This window comes from Mesoplodon mirus, assembly GCF_964341445.2.
Source record: "Mesoplodon mirus genome assembly, chromosome: 8".
In the NCBI taxonomy this organism is placed as follows: domain Eukaryota; kingdom Metazoa; phylum Chordata; class Mammalia; order Artiodactyla; family Ziphiidae; genus Mesoplodon; species Mesoplodon mirus.
Window position 1 is genome coordinate 83144951 of NC_138984.1, and position 19533 is coordinate 83164483.

A 19533-nucleotide genomic window follows, 5' to 3' on the forward strand; every position below is an offset into this window, starting at 1 on the left:
GATGAAATCTGTAATAACAAATAAATAAAACTCTGGGTAAAAACACATAAATAAATACACTCACACATACATACCATTTAAAAAAATCTAAATACTAGAATGGAAAGTTTTTCAGGTAATTATTAGCATAATTTAGTTCACACAGCGTAGACTAAAAAAAAAAATGGGTCTTTTATGAGGAAGGAACCTATAACCCACAGATATTCAAAATAACCATTAAAAACAAAAGTTTTGTTTTTCGTTTTGTCATTTCAAACTGATTTAAAATGACTGTTCCTCTTCAGTAAAATCCCCCCGCCCAAAAGATATTCAAAGATATTTTACCTCTCCAGTGTTTAAGCCTCAACACAAGCCCCTCCCCTCTGACCTTCCTTAAACAGGCCAATAAGTGGAAAAATGAAGTCATTTGAGCTTCACACCCAAACACATAGCAGCAGGCTGAGATAACCAAAAGGCAAAATTCAGTTATCTGAGTAATCGCTGGTCAGATAACCTCTACACATATCCTGAGTATGTGGAAATCTTTTTCCTATTTTTCTATAGGCTCCATTTCCCTGGATGGGGAGCAGCTCCCACTGGGGCAGGAGGGCTCATGGCACTTACCTTTTTGGCTCTTTGGGCTATGTCTGGTGTTCTTGTAAGCAGCTTCTCAATCAGGTACTCTCTGTTCTGCAAAACAAATATTCCCAACAGTTTAACATCAAATACAATACACTGAAATTCATAGTGATTTCAAAATAGCAGATTTACTTGGGTTTTTAAGCATGTTACCTTGGCTTTCTGGAAGAATTTGCATTTTAAAAGTTCTGCTGCTGTGGGCCTGAAAGATCAATAATAAATTAGAGTTGAAACAATGACCACTCAATAAAGACACTGCCTTGACGAAACAAGTTAATCCTAGAGTCTTTCTGGAAGACCAGTTTCAGGAATAGCAAAGCCACAGACTAAATTAATCATTAGCTGGCACCAAATTAAATGGTGCCAATTTTCCAGTTCCTTCCAAACACCTCTACTGCAAAACTCCTCCTCTACATAAACTCCTGTAAGTTAAATATCTGGGGCATGATCAATCTTCCATCCTTCACCCTTTCACTTCACTAAGGGAATTCAGTGTTTCTAAAAGGTGGCAGACTGACACGTCTGTGAGCTAAATCCCTGTATTTATTAAGAAGCAGTACAAGCTGCGATATGACCCTATCGAAGAAACTGTGTCCACAGTGTTCTATGATTCCCCAAGAACAGCAGTTTCTGCAAGGGGATCACGCAGCATGTGTACAAGCCTCTGGCCACCGAGTAACCCAGTCTCAAGGGTCCATGGACTATTGTTTTTCAGGGGAAGGTAATTAATAGAATGGTGATCAACAGAATGCAAATTCATTTAAAAGCATTATGGGATTGGTCTGATTGTTTCCTCATGGTGTCATTTAACTTGTTTCTCTGTCCTGTATCTCCCATAAAATGCAAGTTGGGTCTGAAGGCTTGGCTAGGTTGACACAAGCATTTGGGGGAAGAACACGTCATAGATGACACACATCTTACTGCAGCATGTGGGAGGCACATAATGATAGGTTATTTCAGCGGGAGGGATGCTAAGTGTAACCGCGTGGTCCCCAGGCCCAAGGTCTCTCCACAGTAAAGGTAAGTTTTCGCCACTGCAACGGGCAAGTATCCTGTTGGATAATACATTGCCATGATATGAATATCCTGTTCCGGAGAAACTTTCACCTGACGATTTTAGCATCTTTGCCTTAAATAATTATTTCACTGGAGGTGGCAGAACACTGATTTTCTACTTCTCTCGTTCCTTCTACGTTTAATAACTGGCACTCTTCCATAAAGAATAGCTTTTTTCATCAATAGTTCCCACAGCCATGCAGGAAGAATCACATATACCTAGAGGATAGGACAGTCAGCAAGACAACTGGTCTGATCTCTTCAAAAAGTCGGTGTCACAGAAGAAAAGGGGAGACGTGAGGGGACTGTTCTAGATTAAAACAGACTTAAAGGAACATACAACCAAATGCAACACATGCCCCTCTCCTGAGTCCTGATTTGGACGGGACGGGGAGAGGCTGCAAGAGACATTTAGAAATAGAGATAGGTGAGTGTGCTAGGTATAGGACAACTTTAGGAAATTACTGTTCATTTACTTAGTGTGGAAAAGCACTGTGGTTACGTAGGAACGTGTCTGTATTTGGGGGGAATGCAGGCTGAGGTATTACGTCTGTTACTTATTTTCAAAGTGTTCAGCAAATAAAATGTGGGTGAACAGGGACAGCAGATATGGGAAATGTGAAAAATTGCTGAATCTCGGTGTTGGTGTAGAAGCAAACACTGTACAATTTTTGCACCTTTTCTGTATGTTTTAAATTTTTCATAATAAAAAACTGGGAGGGAGGAGAGAAGCATGACTGAATACCATTAGGTCTCCTCTCAGGCAGTGACTGCCAAAGGGACCAAGACTATTGTGTTAAGGGGATCCAAGTTTAAAGGCAGTCCTCACACTTGAAGAGATTGGAAACCAGTGCTTTGAACCAGGAAGCTCCACTAAAATGTTCCCAGGGACAAAACCCAAGCGTATAAAAGAATTAGGAAACATCATTAAGTGCAATGGTATACAAACTGTGTAAGTCTGCAGGGGCCATAAACCGTATTTCTGTGCAAAGAAATTTTCTCTTTCAATTGTTATTGCTCTTTTCCTCAATTTCAAGTGGAACACTGGTTAGGGGTACCTAACAAAGAACCCCAAATCGCCATAGCCACTGCAACCGAGAGCCCCTAATTGCTAATTGCTTGGAGTAAACAAAGGTCTAAACAACAGGTGGGCCACGCTTTACATTTTGTGTTCCGTATCCCTTGGTAAGCTGGTTCAAATTCATGAATTTGTACCTTGGACCTTGTTTTTGGACCTTGTTTACCAGGCACTAGAACTAAAAAGGATAACTGAAGTGATTTAACTTTGGTTGTCTCTTTAATGTAGACTACTCTTAGTGATTACTGGCAAAGCTTTTGGCTTCCAGCTACTCCAAACTCATCATTTCATTCTCTCAGTAAATATATACTGAGCATCTGCTGTTTGTCAGGCATCATGTTAGGTGCTAGGCCCACTCTAATGACTATGACAGACATAAATACTACCCTCAGCAACTTACGATCTGGCAGATAAGAGAGTGTGCTGTCAGACTGTAAGAGGAAGGTCAGAACATTCAAACACATGAATTGTGTTTGGGGAAAGGAGAGGGCTACTGAGAAAACATACAAGAGGAACCATGACACAACGGACTGACCATGTTTGGTACCTTACCGTATGAAATCAAATTTTAAAAACCAAGAGGCATACAAAATAACTTAGATTTAACTTTTTAGAGTGAAAAGAAAAGAAACCTAAGAAAATCAAGATGATGAAGGAACTCCAGGCCACTCTCTTGGTAGAAACCCTCATCCCCTCTGGTCAACATGGTTACGACACAGCCTCCCTCTGTCTGCCCCTTCTCTCTTCCTCATTCCAACCCATCACCCACACTGCTCCCTAGCTGGCTTCTAAACGAAAACAATTTCTTAGCCCTCCCAATGGATTTCAGTGGCCTGAGACCCCGACTCCTCCAGCCCCATTTCCCATCACGCCCCACGTGAACTCTACCCTCCAGCTACGGTGATGGTCTCCGCCATCTCCTGCTCTTTCATGACAAAGCACACACTGCTTTTCTTGCTTTAGAATGTTTTGTGGCCAACTGGCATATCTTTGCTCGTCCATCAAGAACCCATTTAAACGCCATCCGTCTTCAGAGGTGTTTCTCCGAGTAGCGGAATTCACTGCTCCCACACCAATCCACCACACTTTGCAATAATCTGTTCCTGTATCTCCCTGCCTCCACCCCACTAGGTTATAAGCCTTTCCAGGAAAGGGACCACACAGTATTCATTTTTTATATCCCCAAAGCCTAACACAGAGCACAAAACTGCTACAGCTCAGTTTCATGCTATAACCAAATATGGCGTAAAAGTGATGCCACTAGACATTGGAGCCCCAAACCACAGCTTCTGGAGCCAGAGTTAGTCAGCACTCTAAGCATCTACTCAATATGGTAGAGAGCAGGAGAATGATGTAATGAAAGTAAGACTCAGGCTAACAAAAAAGAAAAGGCGAGGGATGCGTCTGTGCACAGGAGGCACTGAGGAGGCGGGCCACAGACAACCCGCTCTCTCCTCCGCACCCCACCTCCTGCCTCCTCATCCCAGGGTCAAGTGTAGGACCCATGTAGAGAGAAGGTTGGGAAATGCCAGGCACACCTGGAGACACAGGGCTGGGAATACTTTCCCTTCCCCAGCAAAGTCATTTCTATAGTAACCGAAACTGTAAAGGGGAAAAGCATGCTGCAGAGAAAACTTTCCTCTGGACTCCACCCTTAGCCTTCATCAACAGATACAGAAACACAATGACATGAGAAAGGAGAAGTGGTTTAAGAAGGCACACTCCTTTTTTAACAGGCTTAATATTTATGTTAAATAATAGGTAATTTCTACTCTATACAGAGAACTGAATGCAGGTGTTGAATTTTGGAGTTGAATCCTACATGTGCCGAACTACCTCCATAAAAAGCATGGAAAAGTGGAAAGTGGAAAGGATGAGGAAAATGAGTGAGGGAAGAAAGTGATTAGAAGGTATGAGAAAAGCCAAGATGTGTGCTGCCCACCTGATTTTAGGGGTTTTGCGGGTTTTGTTTGTTTTAGTCTTATGCTATAGGAATTACTAGGGTTAATGGGGAACCATCAGTGCTGCCTGCCTCTTAGCCGAGCACTACAGAAGAAAGAATTCTGCAAGCACCATTCTGTCTTACATGTCCACTAACAGTTATCAAGCAATACAATATAATGTAAACACAAACACCATTTTACAAGAAATGCTAAAATGCTATACCAGCAACCAAAATGATGGCCCAGGCTCTGAATAATGATTCAATTTAAAATCCTTAAAAACAATGCGGAAGTCTGCAAGTACCAACATTCTCAGAAGAAAATCCCTTAAAGGATTCCAATACATATGGATGAACCAAAGTCCACTGAGACTTAACATAATTTTCAAAGGATTCAGGATGAGTATGATACAGTTTAAATAGAAATTAAAATGCAAATTTTTAGAACTAACAATACATTGACCTCTGTCAGAGCTGCATTTCTCACCCCACCCCTTCCCTCAGAAGAAATATTCCAAGTTTTATTTGTTTCCAGTGGATTTATCTATGCAACATCCACCCCTTTGTTGCTCCAAAAAAATGATAGTTAACTTTTATAGCTGTCATCCATATGAAGTATATAACCTTCAAGATTAAGGCTCATTTTTTTTAAGAATAGCAAAATGTTCTGCCGTGCAAATATAAGCAAATCTTTACCTATGCAAATGCAGGGCACAGACTTGGGTGAGGCAAACAGCTCTGACACCCAGCTCTCAGGCAATAGGAAAGTTCCACGAGCTCTCAAGGTTGACAGAAAGCACAGTTCCTTCTCAGCTAGCCTGAGGGCTCCAGCATAGGAATGATTCTGTCCTGGTCACTGTTCCCCTGTGATATATGTTTTCATTCATTGCTAAAAAGGTACTCAGCAAGACCAGGATTTCAGTACTAGTCAACTGCTTTTACATTACAAGCAGAGGATCTACATGCTGACAACAGAAATAAATACAACGATCAGAACTCTTGCCTTCACTCCTCAACCCACTCCAATCTGGTCTGGCTCCGAAACTCTTTTCAATGAGTCCAAATCATCCCCAAATTGCAAGCTCCCAACTGTTTGCAGGTGTTCAAGAAATACCACTGAGTACGTAATACAGACCAGTCACTGTGGACAAAAAGAGACATAGAAAGGTGAGAGGCACAGATCCTCCTTCTAAAAAACTCAGAAACTCATGAGGAAATTGAATATGTGAGTCAATAAATGTACACAGTGTGATAAGTGCTACAGGAGACATAGCATCAACATACTGCAGGAAACTCAAGGTTGCAACAACTCTACTTGGTCAGGAAGAAAAGGCAAATAATGAATGGCAATCCCAATTTCCTGAATACTTAGGAATGCTCCGGCACTGTGTTCTCTGCTTTAAGGGCATCATCTCCATCCTCATAGCAACCCTATGACGTGGTGTTATTAGGCCCATTTTACAGACAAGGAAACTAAGTCATGCAGATGATGTAGGGCTAGGAATCGCACCCAGATGTATCTAACTTTGAGAACCTGGGGCCTTTGAACTAAGTATTGAAAGACAGGTGGAAGGGGGACAGGAGAAGAGGAAAAAAATCTTTGGACAATATAAACAAAGGCAGAGAAGATAAGAAATACTCGCAGGTTTCTTTCAGACCTGAGCAGCAATTAGATGTTTACTTATTAATTCAGTCATGAATACATATTTTTAATTGCATCGTGTATAATACATAATTCAACAATGATAATATTGCTTTTTTCCATTCTCACATTTCCTGAATCTTTTTTTCCCCAAACTTCCCGCGTCGTGTCTTTTCATTACAAGAAAAAATCACCTGGGAAGTGTGTGCACCAGTGACACCCTCTGTTTGTTATAGAGGACAACTGCGTAATAGTGAGAACAGATTACGTTCTACAGAAAATACCTAACAGAAGTCCTTAACCTATCAATACTTTGTAAATCAATAACGTTACCAAGAGGATACTCTGGGGGAATTCGAATAAATTCTGTATGGCTCTCTTCTAAAACTTTTATTGTTATTGTCGTTGTCTGGTGGGGTGGTCGGAACCTGGTATTTGAGCTCGTATAATAAATAAAAACTGGAAAGACTTTCAAGATTATTGAGAAGTAAGGATGGCTTGTTAAATAGAATGTATGACGGTCTAACCTATTTTGACCAAATTGTAAGTCTCCTAAAGAAATATATTTATCAGTTAGTACACTAACAGCTCTACCCTACAGAATCTGTGTTTGAAAGAGCTGGAATCGTGCGGCATTGCACATCACCACCACTAGGTGGAATCTCAACTATTTTGAGACTCACAAAGACCATCAGTCACAACCCAGTCCTTCTAATGGGGAAAACGAGTTCTTCTCTCACTGGGCTTTAGAGGATCAAAGTCTGTCTCCTCGGTGATGCTAAAGACAAACGTTTGGAGATGACACCAAATACAAGGGGAAGGCAAGCAAGTGCTGCACCCCTTTTACAATAAATAATTTCAAGATGCTTAACAGCAAAGAGTCTTTAGAACTGGCCCCATGAGAAAGGTAACTAACTGATATAGAAAAGATTCAAGGCAAATTCAGTAAAATGTAAAGGAATGAACAGAGTTGCTACAAAGAACAGGTAAAATAATGGAAACTATGTTTATTCTAGAGAAGGGTAGCCTGCTCAAACAGTAGATCACTGTGTGAAGGCAAAAGGCTTAAGTTTCATGAAGAACTTAAGGATAAAGGAATCCTTCGAAAAGCAGGGTCCTTCCCTGAAAAAGAAAGTTCCAAAAGACAAGCCAGTTTTTATGTTTTAGAACACAAGTATCAAGTTGGAGTCCTGGGTGGATGAGGGTAGCCAGTAACTTCTCAGCAGCCTCTCCAGATGTGTAATCCAAGTTCACCTTACATTCGGACAACGCAGCACACAGCCAAGCACTACAAAGGGACTCTACCCAGCCAAGGGTTATGCTCAGTTCATGTCATTAACATTCTCCTTCAAGTGACAAAGGACACTGGGCTCTACTATCACTACCCAGGACATTTCAAACTCACAGAGATGAAGAAGAAGAAACAAAACTCAGAAAACAGACAAACCACAGTGCAGGGCAATAATCCAGGAATAAAGAGGAAATACTAAAGTTAATTTAAAACCATTTGCTCCTATTTATACGATTAATCTTTTGAATGTAAAAATGTTAATCTTCTTTACTGATAATCTTTTAAACAGCACAAACAACTTGTTCTGCAACTCGAAGCTCATGCAAAATTCAACAGCTCTGCCTGGTTTAGACTGGAGCTGGCAGGATATTCAAATCCTGAGAGGTCAGCGCAACCTACACAGTGCAGAATATTAGCTCAGCTTCTGAATTCACCACTGCCAATTGCTTTTGATTTGTTTTACTTCACTTCCTTTGATGACAGAGCCCATACCTAACAAGCACAACCAATCTTATTAACACGGAAAATTTTCCTCCGCCTCTCCCTCGTCCTCACTCACTTCTCTCCCTTTTGGACCCAAGCTTCCACTAACAGGTTGGAAACCTGGGGACCAGAGCTGGATTTCCCTTGAACTGGACAGAACTAAACTTCAGGACTCCTCACTCAGCCCTTCCCCATCCACAAACCAAGCTCTGTCGTGACCCCACCCAGTCATGACCACTCACTCATCCGCTCAGGTTGACATACCTTTTAGAGGGATCTTTCTGAAGACACAGTGAAAGTAATTTTCTAAAGGACTTGCCGTACTTTTTCATCATCTCCTTATCCTCTATTCCTGTTTCTAAAGTGGGTGGATCATTTTGCAAAGTCAACATCAACACCTGCAGCAGAAACAAACAGGAAGACAGGATCTCAGGACAGCAGTTGCTACAACTGAGTTTTTCATTTTTCAGCAAAGCCTCAAAGACCCTCCTTGATTAGGTACAAATGTGCTTCCCCATGATTTTCATCTTCTAGAAAGTGTGCATTCAGAGTATTCGGTTCCCTTTGCAAATCTGTTCACGTGCCCTTTAACCTTTTTGTTATTCCATTGACAGAATTTACAAAATCTGCTCTATGTGTCAAGAGTGCTCTCCCAAAGGGGCCAGGACAAGGGCTTCCTGGGAACTAGCTCTCACAAGGTCTGCAGGAGCACTTAGCTCCAGCACCAGCTTAGTGCAGGCTGTGCTCTGGCTGGGAAAGGGGGCAGTGGAGGGTAGAGAAAGAGAGGCCCAGAGCAGCAGGGAATGTTCACGTATACAGGGTATTCCTAAGTAAGGGACTGCCTGTACTCAAGGCTTCTGTAATACATTACCAGCCCTAAAAATAAATCCACAACATCCCAAGAGGTAACACATGGTCTCCCTTTTTCTTTTTTAAATGAAAAAACATACAGAAAATTGCTTAAAGGCTTGGCAAAACTGAGACAGTAAGACACTGAAAGATAGCTAGGACACAAGTGAGTTACTAAAAACCATAACCAGAACAAAAGGCCATGCTGCTTTTGGAAAGGGAGGAAACGAAATCAAAACACAGCTTTCACATTGAAAAGGCAAAAAATTCCATTCTTTCACACTATCGTCAAAATTATTTGTTTTTTTTAAAAAAGTGTAGAATTTGTAGCAAACTATTGACCTATAAAATGAAAAAAAACTCATTAATGCATAAATCAGCCTTAATTTATGCAAATGCTATACATGCCAAGACACTGTTCAAACACTTTCAGATGTGTGAATAGATGAAGGATCAAAGTGACAGTTTATTGTCTGTGGAGGATAATAGCAAACCAAAGAAAAGTGGGAGATCTGTGAGATTTTAAGAAAAGTCCTGCAGGACTTTAGGCTAGAATTAGCAATGTGACTGGATTCAAGTGGAAAACACTAAAAAGTAGGAAAGAATGCAAACAAGAAATAAGAAAAAATAATAGAGAAAAACCAGATGAAAGAAAAGTCCTCAGAGCTGTTTCAGTGCTTTTTCCCCAAAAGGCCACTTCAATTGTTTACACCTCAATTTTAAATTTTCTGCTGACAAAATCAGGTGTGTACACACAACCCCCAAATCTTAACTATTTGAAAAAATATGTATATAAATATAGAGAGAAAAACAATGTAATGAACTACACTAAAACTTAAATAGGGATTGTCTGTGGTTGATGAGATTATGGATGATTGTTTTCATCTTTATTCTTATTTGGACTTCCAAATTTTCTACAATAAGAACGTATTAACTTTTTTGTTTGTTTTTTTTGTTTTTGTTTTTGTTTTTTGCTGTAGGCGGGCCTCTCACTGTCGTGGCCTCTCCCGCCGCGGAGCACTGGTAGAGTATTTTGGGTTGGAAGGTTTTTTTTCTTTCAGCACTTTGAATTAATTGTGCCACTCCCTTGTGGCCTGCAAAATTTGTGCTGAAAAATCGGCTGATAGTCTTATGGGAGTTCCTTTGTATGTAAAAAGTTGATTTCTCCTGTTGCTTTTAATATTTTCAACTTGTCTTTAACTTTTTTTTGTGGTACGCGGGCCTCTCACTGTTGTGGCCTCTCCCGTTGCGGAGCACAGGCTCCGGACGCGCAGACCCAGCGGCCATGGCTCACAGGCCCAGCCGCTCCACGGCACGTGGGATCCTCCCAGACCAGGGCACGAACCCGCGTCCCCTGCATCGGCAGGTGGACTCCCAACCACTGTGCCACCAGGGAAGCCCCGTATTAACTTTTTAATCAGTAAAATCGTTTAACTTTTTTTTTTATCCTCAGGTCTTTTTTTTCTAAATCCTCTTAAAGCTTTTCCAATAAAATCCTAGGAAAAAGTTGAAACAAACATGGACCATATTCTCTGTAAAATACCTTCATAATTTCCATTCAACTATTTCAGCCACAAAACAAAATCCAGTTGGGTAAATTAGCCCTGATCCCACCACCTCAAAACTAACAGAAATAATGATGTAGTCTAGTTAAAAGAATAACAAAAATAGGGACTTCCCTGGTGGTCCAGTGGTTAAGAATCCATCTTGCAATGCAGGGGATGCCGGTTCCATCCATGGTCAGGGAACTAAGATCCCACATGCTGAGGGGCAACTAAGCCCACGCACCACAACTAGAGATCCCAAGTGCTGCAACTAGAGAGAAGCCTGCGCACACACCGCAACGAAGTGAAGAGCCCGCGGGCCACAACAAAAGATCCCGTGGGCTGCAATTAAGATCCCATGCAGCCAAATAAATAAATAAATATTTTTTAAAATAATAACAATAAAGAGTAACTTCCAAAAAAATAACAGAAATCTAAAAATAGTATCCAAATGTATGTTAGTTCCTAAAAACACTGGGCTCCCTTATTTCAGATGAGTCACCAACATGACACTATGAGAACAGGAGTGAAATGTTACAGACCATGGGGTTGAAAAAAGGCCTGAAAATTTGGGAAATCCATCTGTTAAGATGATATCACTATAATCTATTTTTAGATTTTTCTTGGGGAGCTGGGAGTATTCTGTGATAGAGAGAGTAATGACCAGCATTTGTCTCATCTATCAACCTCCGTCGACCAATCTGATCACATTCTTCTGTGCTAAGAACGTAAAGCAAGCAAGCTTCAAAGCTGGGGACTGTGCTACTTTTGTCCCATTCTGTCGACTGAGAGCATCAGATAACATTTAACTTGGCTGCATCCCTCCATTAATTCCCCTTGGGTCTAAGAGAAAAATGACTATGTTTAAGAGAATTAGAGAATGGATTCCGTTAAATCATATTTCAAACCCAACATAATATTTCCAATAGCAATTACTTTCATAGGAGGATATTTGTGATAAGGCGCTGCTCCTGTGGCTAGTTCAATGGCAGTTATTCCAAAACTCCACATGTCGGCCTTGAAGTCATAGCCTCTCACCTAAGAAGGGAAGCAGGAAAAAAACCACAATTATACAGCCGGCATGTTATACATGACGAGGTCCATATTATGTCAGAAGTCCACGGCTGTGCGTGCACAACCTTGAGATTACTTTGCTAAGGCCCAGCAATCGGGAATTAGATATTGCATGACGCATTCTAGTAAAATGATTGATTTGAACAAAATGTTAGTGTACTAATGATATGTATTGTACAACTATGCTATGTCAATCAAAACATCACTTTTATTTTATTTATTAATTTATTTCACCTGTTCCATGACTTCAGGGGCCATCCAACACGGGGTGCCAACGAATGTTTTTCTCACTTTATTCCGGGTAACATCACCCCCTGTTGCTAAGAAAGCACTTACCCCAAAATCTGAAAGGGAAAAAAAAACAAAAAACCCTTATTTTAGGTAAGACATTATGGCTTACAAATCCTGACTTTATGAACATCTCTTTTCCTGGTGGGCCTCGCAATGGTGATGACTTGCTCCAAACACTGTGGAGCTCTCTCAGCCATACAGCAGGGCAGTCCTGCCACCCGCCGTCCCCTACACCAGCTTTCCCCAACCTTTTTGGCACCAGGGACCAGTTTCGTGGAAGATGATTTTTCCCCGGGGGCAGGGACGGCCGATGGTTCAGGCGATAATGCAAGCCGGAAGCTTCGCTCACTTGCCCACCCGCCCCTCACCTCCTGCTGTGCGGCCGGATTCCTAACAGGCTGTGGGCAGGTAGCGGTCTGTGGCCTGGGGGTTGGGGACCCCTGCCCTACACTTCAGAGAACGCCCTCATCACAGGTTATGGGTCGGCAAGCTCACCAGTCCAAAAGCTCAGCATATCATTTTATATTTTCTACCAAAAAGGTAGCACAAGTCATAACTAATTATAAAAGATTACAATAAAAATACACATACCTTTCCAAAGCCCTAAATTAAAGGATCTTAGCTTTTAGCTAAGATTCATTTTAGAAAATCATTTATAAGAATAGCACCAAAGGCAGAAAAACTAGCGTGTGTTTCTTTTTATGTTTTCTTTTATTATGATTATTTTCTAGCCTCTTTAATTCCACATCATCAATGTTTGGGGAGTGGATTTCTTCCTTGAAATAAAGGATAAATAACATACAACTTCCACATTCCCACGCCCTTCCCTGAACAGTGCTTTAGCCAAAACCATAATGGCAAATCCACAAACCCAGGTACATAAAGCCAACATGCCCAGTTTTGTCCACACGTAGCAATCAACACAAAGGATAAGCCCAGTCAGTAAAGATTGGGTTTTTTTCAACGTTTGCTTTCTGGATAATTTTCATAGATATAGATGGAAAGGTTTGTAGAGTGAAATAATACTCTTCTTGACATCCATTATATATTAGAAGTTCTTCTTGTGAGGACATGAATTAATTAAGCATACTGTATACGTGCATGCATTTATGCAAAAATTATGTTTGTATATGTGAAAGTAGAGAGGGAATACCCAGTGATTATTAATGCATGCATTTGTGCTTAGAGTTTTACTAATGGTTAAAATTAGTTATAAGTTAAACTACCAACTACTTAGGGCTAGTACAGACCTACCAGTAAGAGCCAACTCAAGGGCACCTCAAGAGAAAGCTGGTAAATAGTTATAAAAAAGGGATGTCAACACCTCAAAACACTGCAGCAGATTATGCAGTATGGACCCCTTCAAACTACTCTCACATGACTCTTCTTTGCTGGCCCCCTTTGGTGATTGCCAGGATGATGGCAATCACCAAGGAACAATGTCAAGTACACACCAAGGTAAAATATTAGCATTTGCGTTAGATCTACATTATTAAGTTATGCAATAACACTGGAACCAGTTCCCTGAGTTGAAATCTGTTGACTATTCCATTTTATTAACGTTTAAATTTACTCAAATCCCAATAGGATTACAACTTCAAGTAAAAGGAATAAAAATTGACAAAGGGAGTCTTTATTCCAACTGCTACTCTCGTGTTACTAGTGAGCAAAAGTATATTCTGAAAATGCTATATAATTTAATTTGCATGTATGTGCTGAACTCTATTTGAACTCTTATATTACAGTCAGAAAAATCAAGCTTTCTGAAAAGAAACCTCTGAAACCACTGAACCAGTCTCCTTCCAGTAGGAGGAGATAAAATTCATTCTCTTACAGAAGAGCTAGGTGAACTTAATCATTTGTAAGTATCTACTAGATTTGGCTAGAGGAAGAGACAACATGATAAGGCTTTCGAAAATATAAATTTCAACCTCATTTGTATTTCGGAAAAGAAGTTTAACAGTGAATCCAACATTCTGTTTTTATTAAAATAATTTTGTAACATGATAATATTAAATAAATACATATCATCTGTAAATAATTAAGGATATGGGTAAAAGTTGTTTTAAGGAAAAATAAATTCTTTTCCATGCAGTTGAAGCAATTCTACACCTCAAATATACATATATCTTCCTAAAAGATATGATCCAGACAAAAATCCATTGTTAACATTAATTGTTTTTAATTCCTTAAAAATACCATCTGATGGGACTTCCCTGATGGCACAGTGGTTGGGAATCCGCCTGCCAATGCAGGAGGACACGGGTTTGAGCCCTGGTCCAGGAAGATCCCACATGCCATGGAGCAACTAAGCCCGTGCACCTACAGCCCGTGCTCCGCAACAAGCCACCACAGTAAGAAGCCCGCGCACCACAAAGAAGAGTAGCCCCCACTCGCCGCAACCAGACAAAGCCCGCACGCAGCAACAAAGACCCAAGGCAGCCAAAAATAAATAAATAAAAAATAAAAATTAAACAAACAAACCAAAAAACCCATCTGATTACATTAGACCTTTTAAAGCTGCAAAAACAGCTGAGAGAGATGCATAGTTGCAATTCATTATTGACACTACCTCTTCAATGTATTTTCCTGATTCACATTTGTATTCACAGACTCCACTTAGAACACTCACTTTTAAGTCATCAACAGATGGTTAAATGTCTTTAAAGCTCAGAAGAAAAATTCCGGAAGCAGAAAACACCAATCCTAACATCTACTCACCCTACGACTACAGAATACATGTACAATTTGCTCATACGTATGGCCAGCGTATATAGAAAAAGATTTACATGTACTGCGAAAGAGAACTTTTGGACTGAACTTTGTAGGCTGCTTGTGTAAACAGGAAGACGGATACAGTCTGTGGAGACAGCTTACATGTGACAAGAGAAGTGGAGGCGGCAGAGCAGAGAACAGTGCAAAGCGCCCTTGATTGCTGAGGGGGACCTCCAGACAGCCCAGGGGAGGGGAGCCAGGTACGTGTGGGCCAGAAACCATGAACATTTCTCTGGCAACATGGAATCAAAGGCTACACATCAAGTTAGCCAGCCTCCAGGAATAACTGCATCTCACACCAGAAAGAGTGCGGTCATCCTGGTAACGGAAAGCCTCTCACATCTTTTGAATCCATCCAGTTCTCTCCTTCCCCATTGTCACTGCCTTGGTTTAAGCCCAAGTGTCCTGGGGCAGCCTCCGAGGTCACCACCTCCCTGCTTTCCCCAGACCAGGCTGCAGCAGCCAGGCACTTCTTTGTCACAGGCCTGACAGCTCCTTAAAAGTCTTTAAAGGCTCCCTGCTCCCCCAGGATAAAGTCAGAATCCCTCAGCACAACATGCAAATCTGACTCCCCTTCCCTCTCCTCATCTAACGCTACTCCCAAATTCCAACCTTGGGCCCCGGCCCTCCTACTTACTTTTAATTGCCTGAACCCACCACCATCCTTGCCCTCAGCAGTGTTGCCTTTGTACATGGATGATGCCTTTGCCTTGGCATCATCCCAGTGCATTGTTCCCTCCACTAAGGGGAGGACCATCAGCAGAGGACACTCTGCTGGTCCTTATTAATGACAGAAGCATCTTTGGCATCCTGACTCTTGGTGCCTTGGGGCTTTTTTGCGGCTGCCTCTGCGTTAGGGTATGGTTAAGTTTGATGTACCTTCATCACCTTTCCCTCATTTGTGGTGTACGATTTAAGTGACTTTGGGAATTGTATTGTTTTGACATGTGAACACTAAGCCCTGTGGAGGATCTGCAGGGGTTTGGGGTGCAGCTACCTGATTTAACAAGTAGCAGATCTGCCAGGAAATAGCACAGCCCTAAGGCACCAAGGCAGGATGCTCAGTGGTTAGGCTGAAGACTAAGCTATTCCCCAACTGTGTGACTCCAGCAAGGCACTTAACCTTTCTGGAGCTCTGCTTTCAGGCTTCTTGGTTATGCCTGTTTTTACATTATTTTCACATTTATAACACCCCCCTACTTCTTTTTACCATGGATAAATATGCTTTATAATAATTGTTAGGTAGATCAATAGCTACTGTTCTCTGACTTACAAAACTGGGCTGAGGGGATAAGCATTGATGTTTTTACAGTGGTAGATATAAAATACAAGAAGGACATGCTTCCTGACCTTAAGAATATTACCATCAAGGAGGGAGAAGGCATGAAACAGAATGTGTAGAATCAAACGTTATGCTCTGCTGTCTGTGTAGAAGTGGAAGAGCTAGGACTCTAATAGCCATGAAAGACTCTATCTCCCAGTGGGCCTTGGACCTGGCCTTGAAGATGAGGTTGAGTGTTGGACAGACAAGCCCAAAAGGAAGTGACACTCCAGACAAAGAAGCAGCATGAGCAAAGCACAAGTGTTGAGCCAAGAAGAAAAACTGTCTGACAGCTGCACGGCTCAAAAACTCAAATACCTACAGGGGCCCAGGCAGGAATATGAAGGAGGGAAGGCGGTCCTGCAAACCAGTAGCTCCATCTCAATGATGAAGGACACTTGATATCTGTCTCAGCATAGGGGGACATTAGGAAGTGCAGGGCCCTTCCCAGGAGCCCATCCCCAGGTCTAAAGCAAGCTTCAGCTGTTCAGCTGGAAAAGAAAACTGTCATAGAGGAAAATGGCCCTGGTTTTGCAGATGCCCCAGTTTTCCCAGAGAAAGCCAAACATTGAGATCTTGATGTAAAACCTCTCGTTTTTGCTGTCATTGTCAACAAATTCATTAAAAAAAGAAAAAGTGGAAAAGTATGATAAAGCAATTCCGCCTGCCTGACTTAACCTGCAAAACTAGTCTGCCAACTGCATTGTTATGATGTCTAAAATTTACCTATAATACTTCAATATACACCATGTGATATTATATTTGTGGTACTGCAACCCAGGTGGTCAACTGGTGTTCTGAGCCAGAATGCCCAGTGCTAGAAGGGTCTGGCAGCATTTGATTCAGGAGGCCAGAAGCAGCTGCTAGAAGTATTTCTGTTATCCGTATCTAAGTACAGATAAGTATGAGCCAGGTGAATGCTTAAAAGGGACTATTGTTGGGGAAAAGAGTCACCTGCTGAGAGGCATGATGCATGTTAGAAACAGGTTTTCACTGGTAAAGTCAAAGTAGTGAGCACACAGAGAGTGGCTAAAATATTTTAGATATGCTCCCCATCTGGCATGAATAGAAAGAAAGAATCCAGCCAGGCCCAAGAGTAAGCTAAACCCCTAACCAGTTTTCTGCCTCTTTAGATTTTAGATGCCAAGCACAAGTGTACAAGAAAACTGCATCTGGAATGTTGGCATGTCGGCTTCAAGTGAATTTTTCATTCACCTAGAAGGACAGAAAGCAGGAATGTCCTTGAGCTTACGGAATACACTGTGAGAAATCTCTAGGGTTCTTGCTTGCTAACGAAGGGCAAAATTTGGTCTGAAACTTGATTTCCTTAAAACCTGGGAGTGACGTTGTAGGTGAGTTAGCCAACCCGAACCTACTTCAAACATCTATAAAATCTACTAATATCTGTGAAAGGGAACCTGAGTTGTGCATGGAAAAAAAAAATGGCTTAGGTCCATTCCATACTTGGCTAGAGAGTAATGGAATCAACATCTGAGAGCTCAGAGCCTCCTAAATCATATTCAAAATGGGTTGCAAAAGACACTGATCCTTTAGACCTCCAAGTGGCTGGTTGCAGGTTTGGGGCAGCCAGAGTCACAGTGGCTCCAGGGGCCCCTGGTAGTTCCCTGCCAGAAGCAGCCTCTCTTCCCCAGGGACCGTGGTCTGGAAAAGGGAAGAAGCACTGAGCCTGTCAAAGAGCCCACCTACAGAGTCTGAGTTGCAGATAAAGGAAGCTGTACTTGACCCAGTTACTACCCTGGACTACTGTTGCTTTCTCTCTAGTCAAGAGGAGAATTGAGGAAAAGAAATCATGCAGGGATGTTCAGGAAAAGAGAAAGACTAGAAGCAGGAAGACCACAGCCATAGCCCAGGAGTAAAATCCACAGGGCCTATATTTGAACAGAGACTCTGAAAAAGGAGAGCATGGGACAAATCCTTAACGAAATGTGATAATTTAGTGAGTACTGGAACTAAAAGAGAGGAAGGAATAAACAAGATGAAATAACTTGCCAAGGACCATATAGCAAGTTACTGAAGGTCTGAATGAAATCCACAGTCCTTCACAGAGGAGTTTTGGCCACATAGCCCCAGGCTCTTTTCTGGGAAAAGTTGGTGTATTCTTAGGTACCAGAAAGGAAACACAAAAAGGAATAATGGGGTTAATATTCCACAACTCCTACGCTCTTCCCTGAGTAAAGATCAAGTTGTGATCACCCAGCATAGAAAAAAAAAAGCTGGCTTGAGGTTCTCTGGTTAATCTTAAATGTCATATTTATATCATCAAAAACAATCCCTGCATAATTTGGTTTGATTCCCAGTTGTTGTTTTTTTCTCATGAGAGAGTCAAGACTTTACTGGCGAAACTGAAATGTACTTCTAAACACCCAGGAACATTTTTAGGGCTGCCAGCATCCGGCCTTCGTGATCTCACAGGTTTCCTTAAAATGTTATACATCCAATGTTGGTGAATGAAGAAGCATATAAAGAAGCACATTATGATTTAAATTATGCAAACTATGATAATGGGTATAAAACAGAAGCAAATATTTTCTTAATTCTGTTAGGAACTGCATGAACAGTCGTTTTGCTTTAAATGATGTATTTCGTTCTTTTCATGTTGTTTTTATAGTAAAACGTGTGTCAGTGGTGCAGCGCCCCCGTAGGCACAGTAGTGTCCAACCGGTGTGTGTGTCGCTTTGATTTGGCAGAGCTTTGATTTAAACACAGTGCCAGCCTTCTAGTGAGAGCTAACATGGGAAAATATGACATTAATTTAAATAGAGTGACTATTACATGACCTAAACAACACGAATAGAAGAATTATGTTAAGGTATCATCTTCTGTTTGCTGGTAATTCCAAGGTGTCCTTTCCGCCCCCGGATTTTCTTGGTGAGAGAGGAAAGACACAGACCAGGGTAGGTGAAGGCTTTAGCAATTACAGAATCAGAGGCATGCCTCCTCCAACTGCAATCCAGACTTATTCCATGCAGATTACTCTTCCTAAAGCACAGTTCTGATCACAGCCCTCTCTGGTCAAACTCTCTCCCCACATGGCATGTGAAGAATAACAGGGCAGAATCCCCCGCCATAATTCATCCTGTATGTAGAAGCCAACAAACAGTCCCCCAGTATTGTTTCCTTCTGATTGCAATGTTTACCCCATTATCACATCCTTGAGCACAGTGCTTTTCGCTTTTTTAACTGACCAAATCACTTGTTTCTCAATTTTACTTTTCTTTAATGTATAATTAAACCCAGCCTTTTCTACCAGTTTTACTGCTTGTTTTATTTCTGTTTGTAAATTAAATAGGAACAACTTTTCACTCTCCTGGAGGCTTGCCATCTTCAGGGTGTCCTCAGACGTCCAGGCAATAAGAAGCAAGTCTGCAGGGGTGGGAAGGTGGGGAGGCAAGGGCAGCACTGCCTCGTGCCTGCAGGGAACCCCTGAAACCAGGCAGGAGAGAGCGCAGGGCAGCACTGACCCAGAGGTGGCAGAGGGGATGCCTCAAGTCCTCCAGGAGGACGCGGCGCCTCCAGGTACCTGCAGAACTCAGCAAACCCAGAGCAAG

The 19533-nt window shown here is 41.6% G+C and overlaps 1 protein-coding gene across 1 annotated transcript in view; it reads right to left on the bottom strand.

Moving 5' to 3' along the window:
* The window catches only part of STK39 (serine/threonine kinase 39), a 324305-nt gene that overhangs the window by 197335 nt on the left and 107437 nt on the right, over positions 1-19533 (bottom strand). Inside the window, exons 6-10 of the mRNA XM_082631371.1 lie at positions 11812-11921; positions 11440-11541; positions 8375-8508; positions 772-820; positions 604-669 (exon numbers count right to left, since the gene is read on the bottom strand). Of these exons, the coding sequence (XP_082487497.1) occupies positions 604-669; positions 772-820; positions 8375-8508; positions 11440-11541; positions 11812-11921 (461 nt within the window). The remainder of the gene's footprint in view (positions 1-603; positions 670-771; positions 821-8374; positions 8509-11439; positions 11542-11811; positions 11922-19533) is intronic.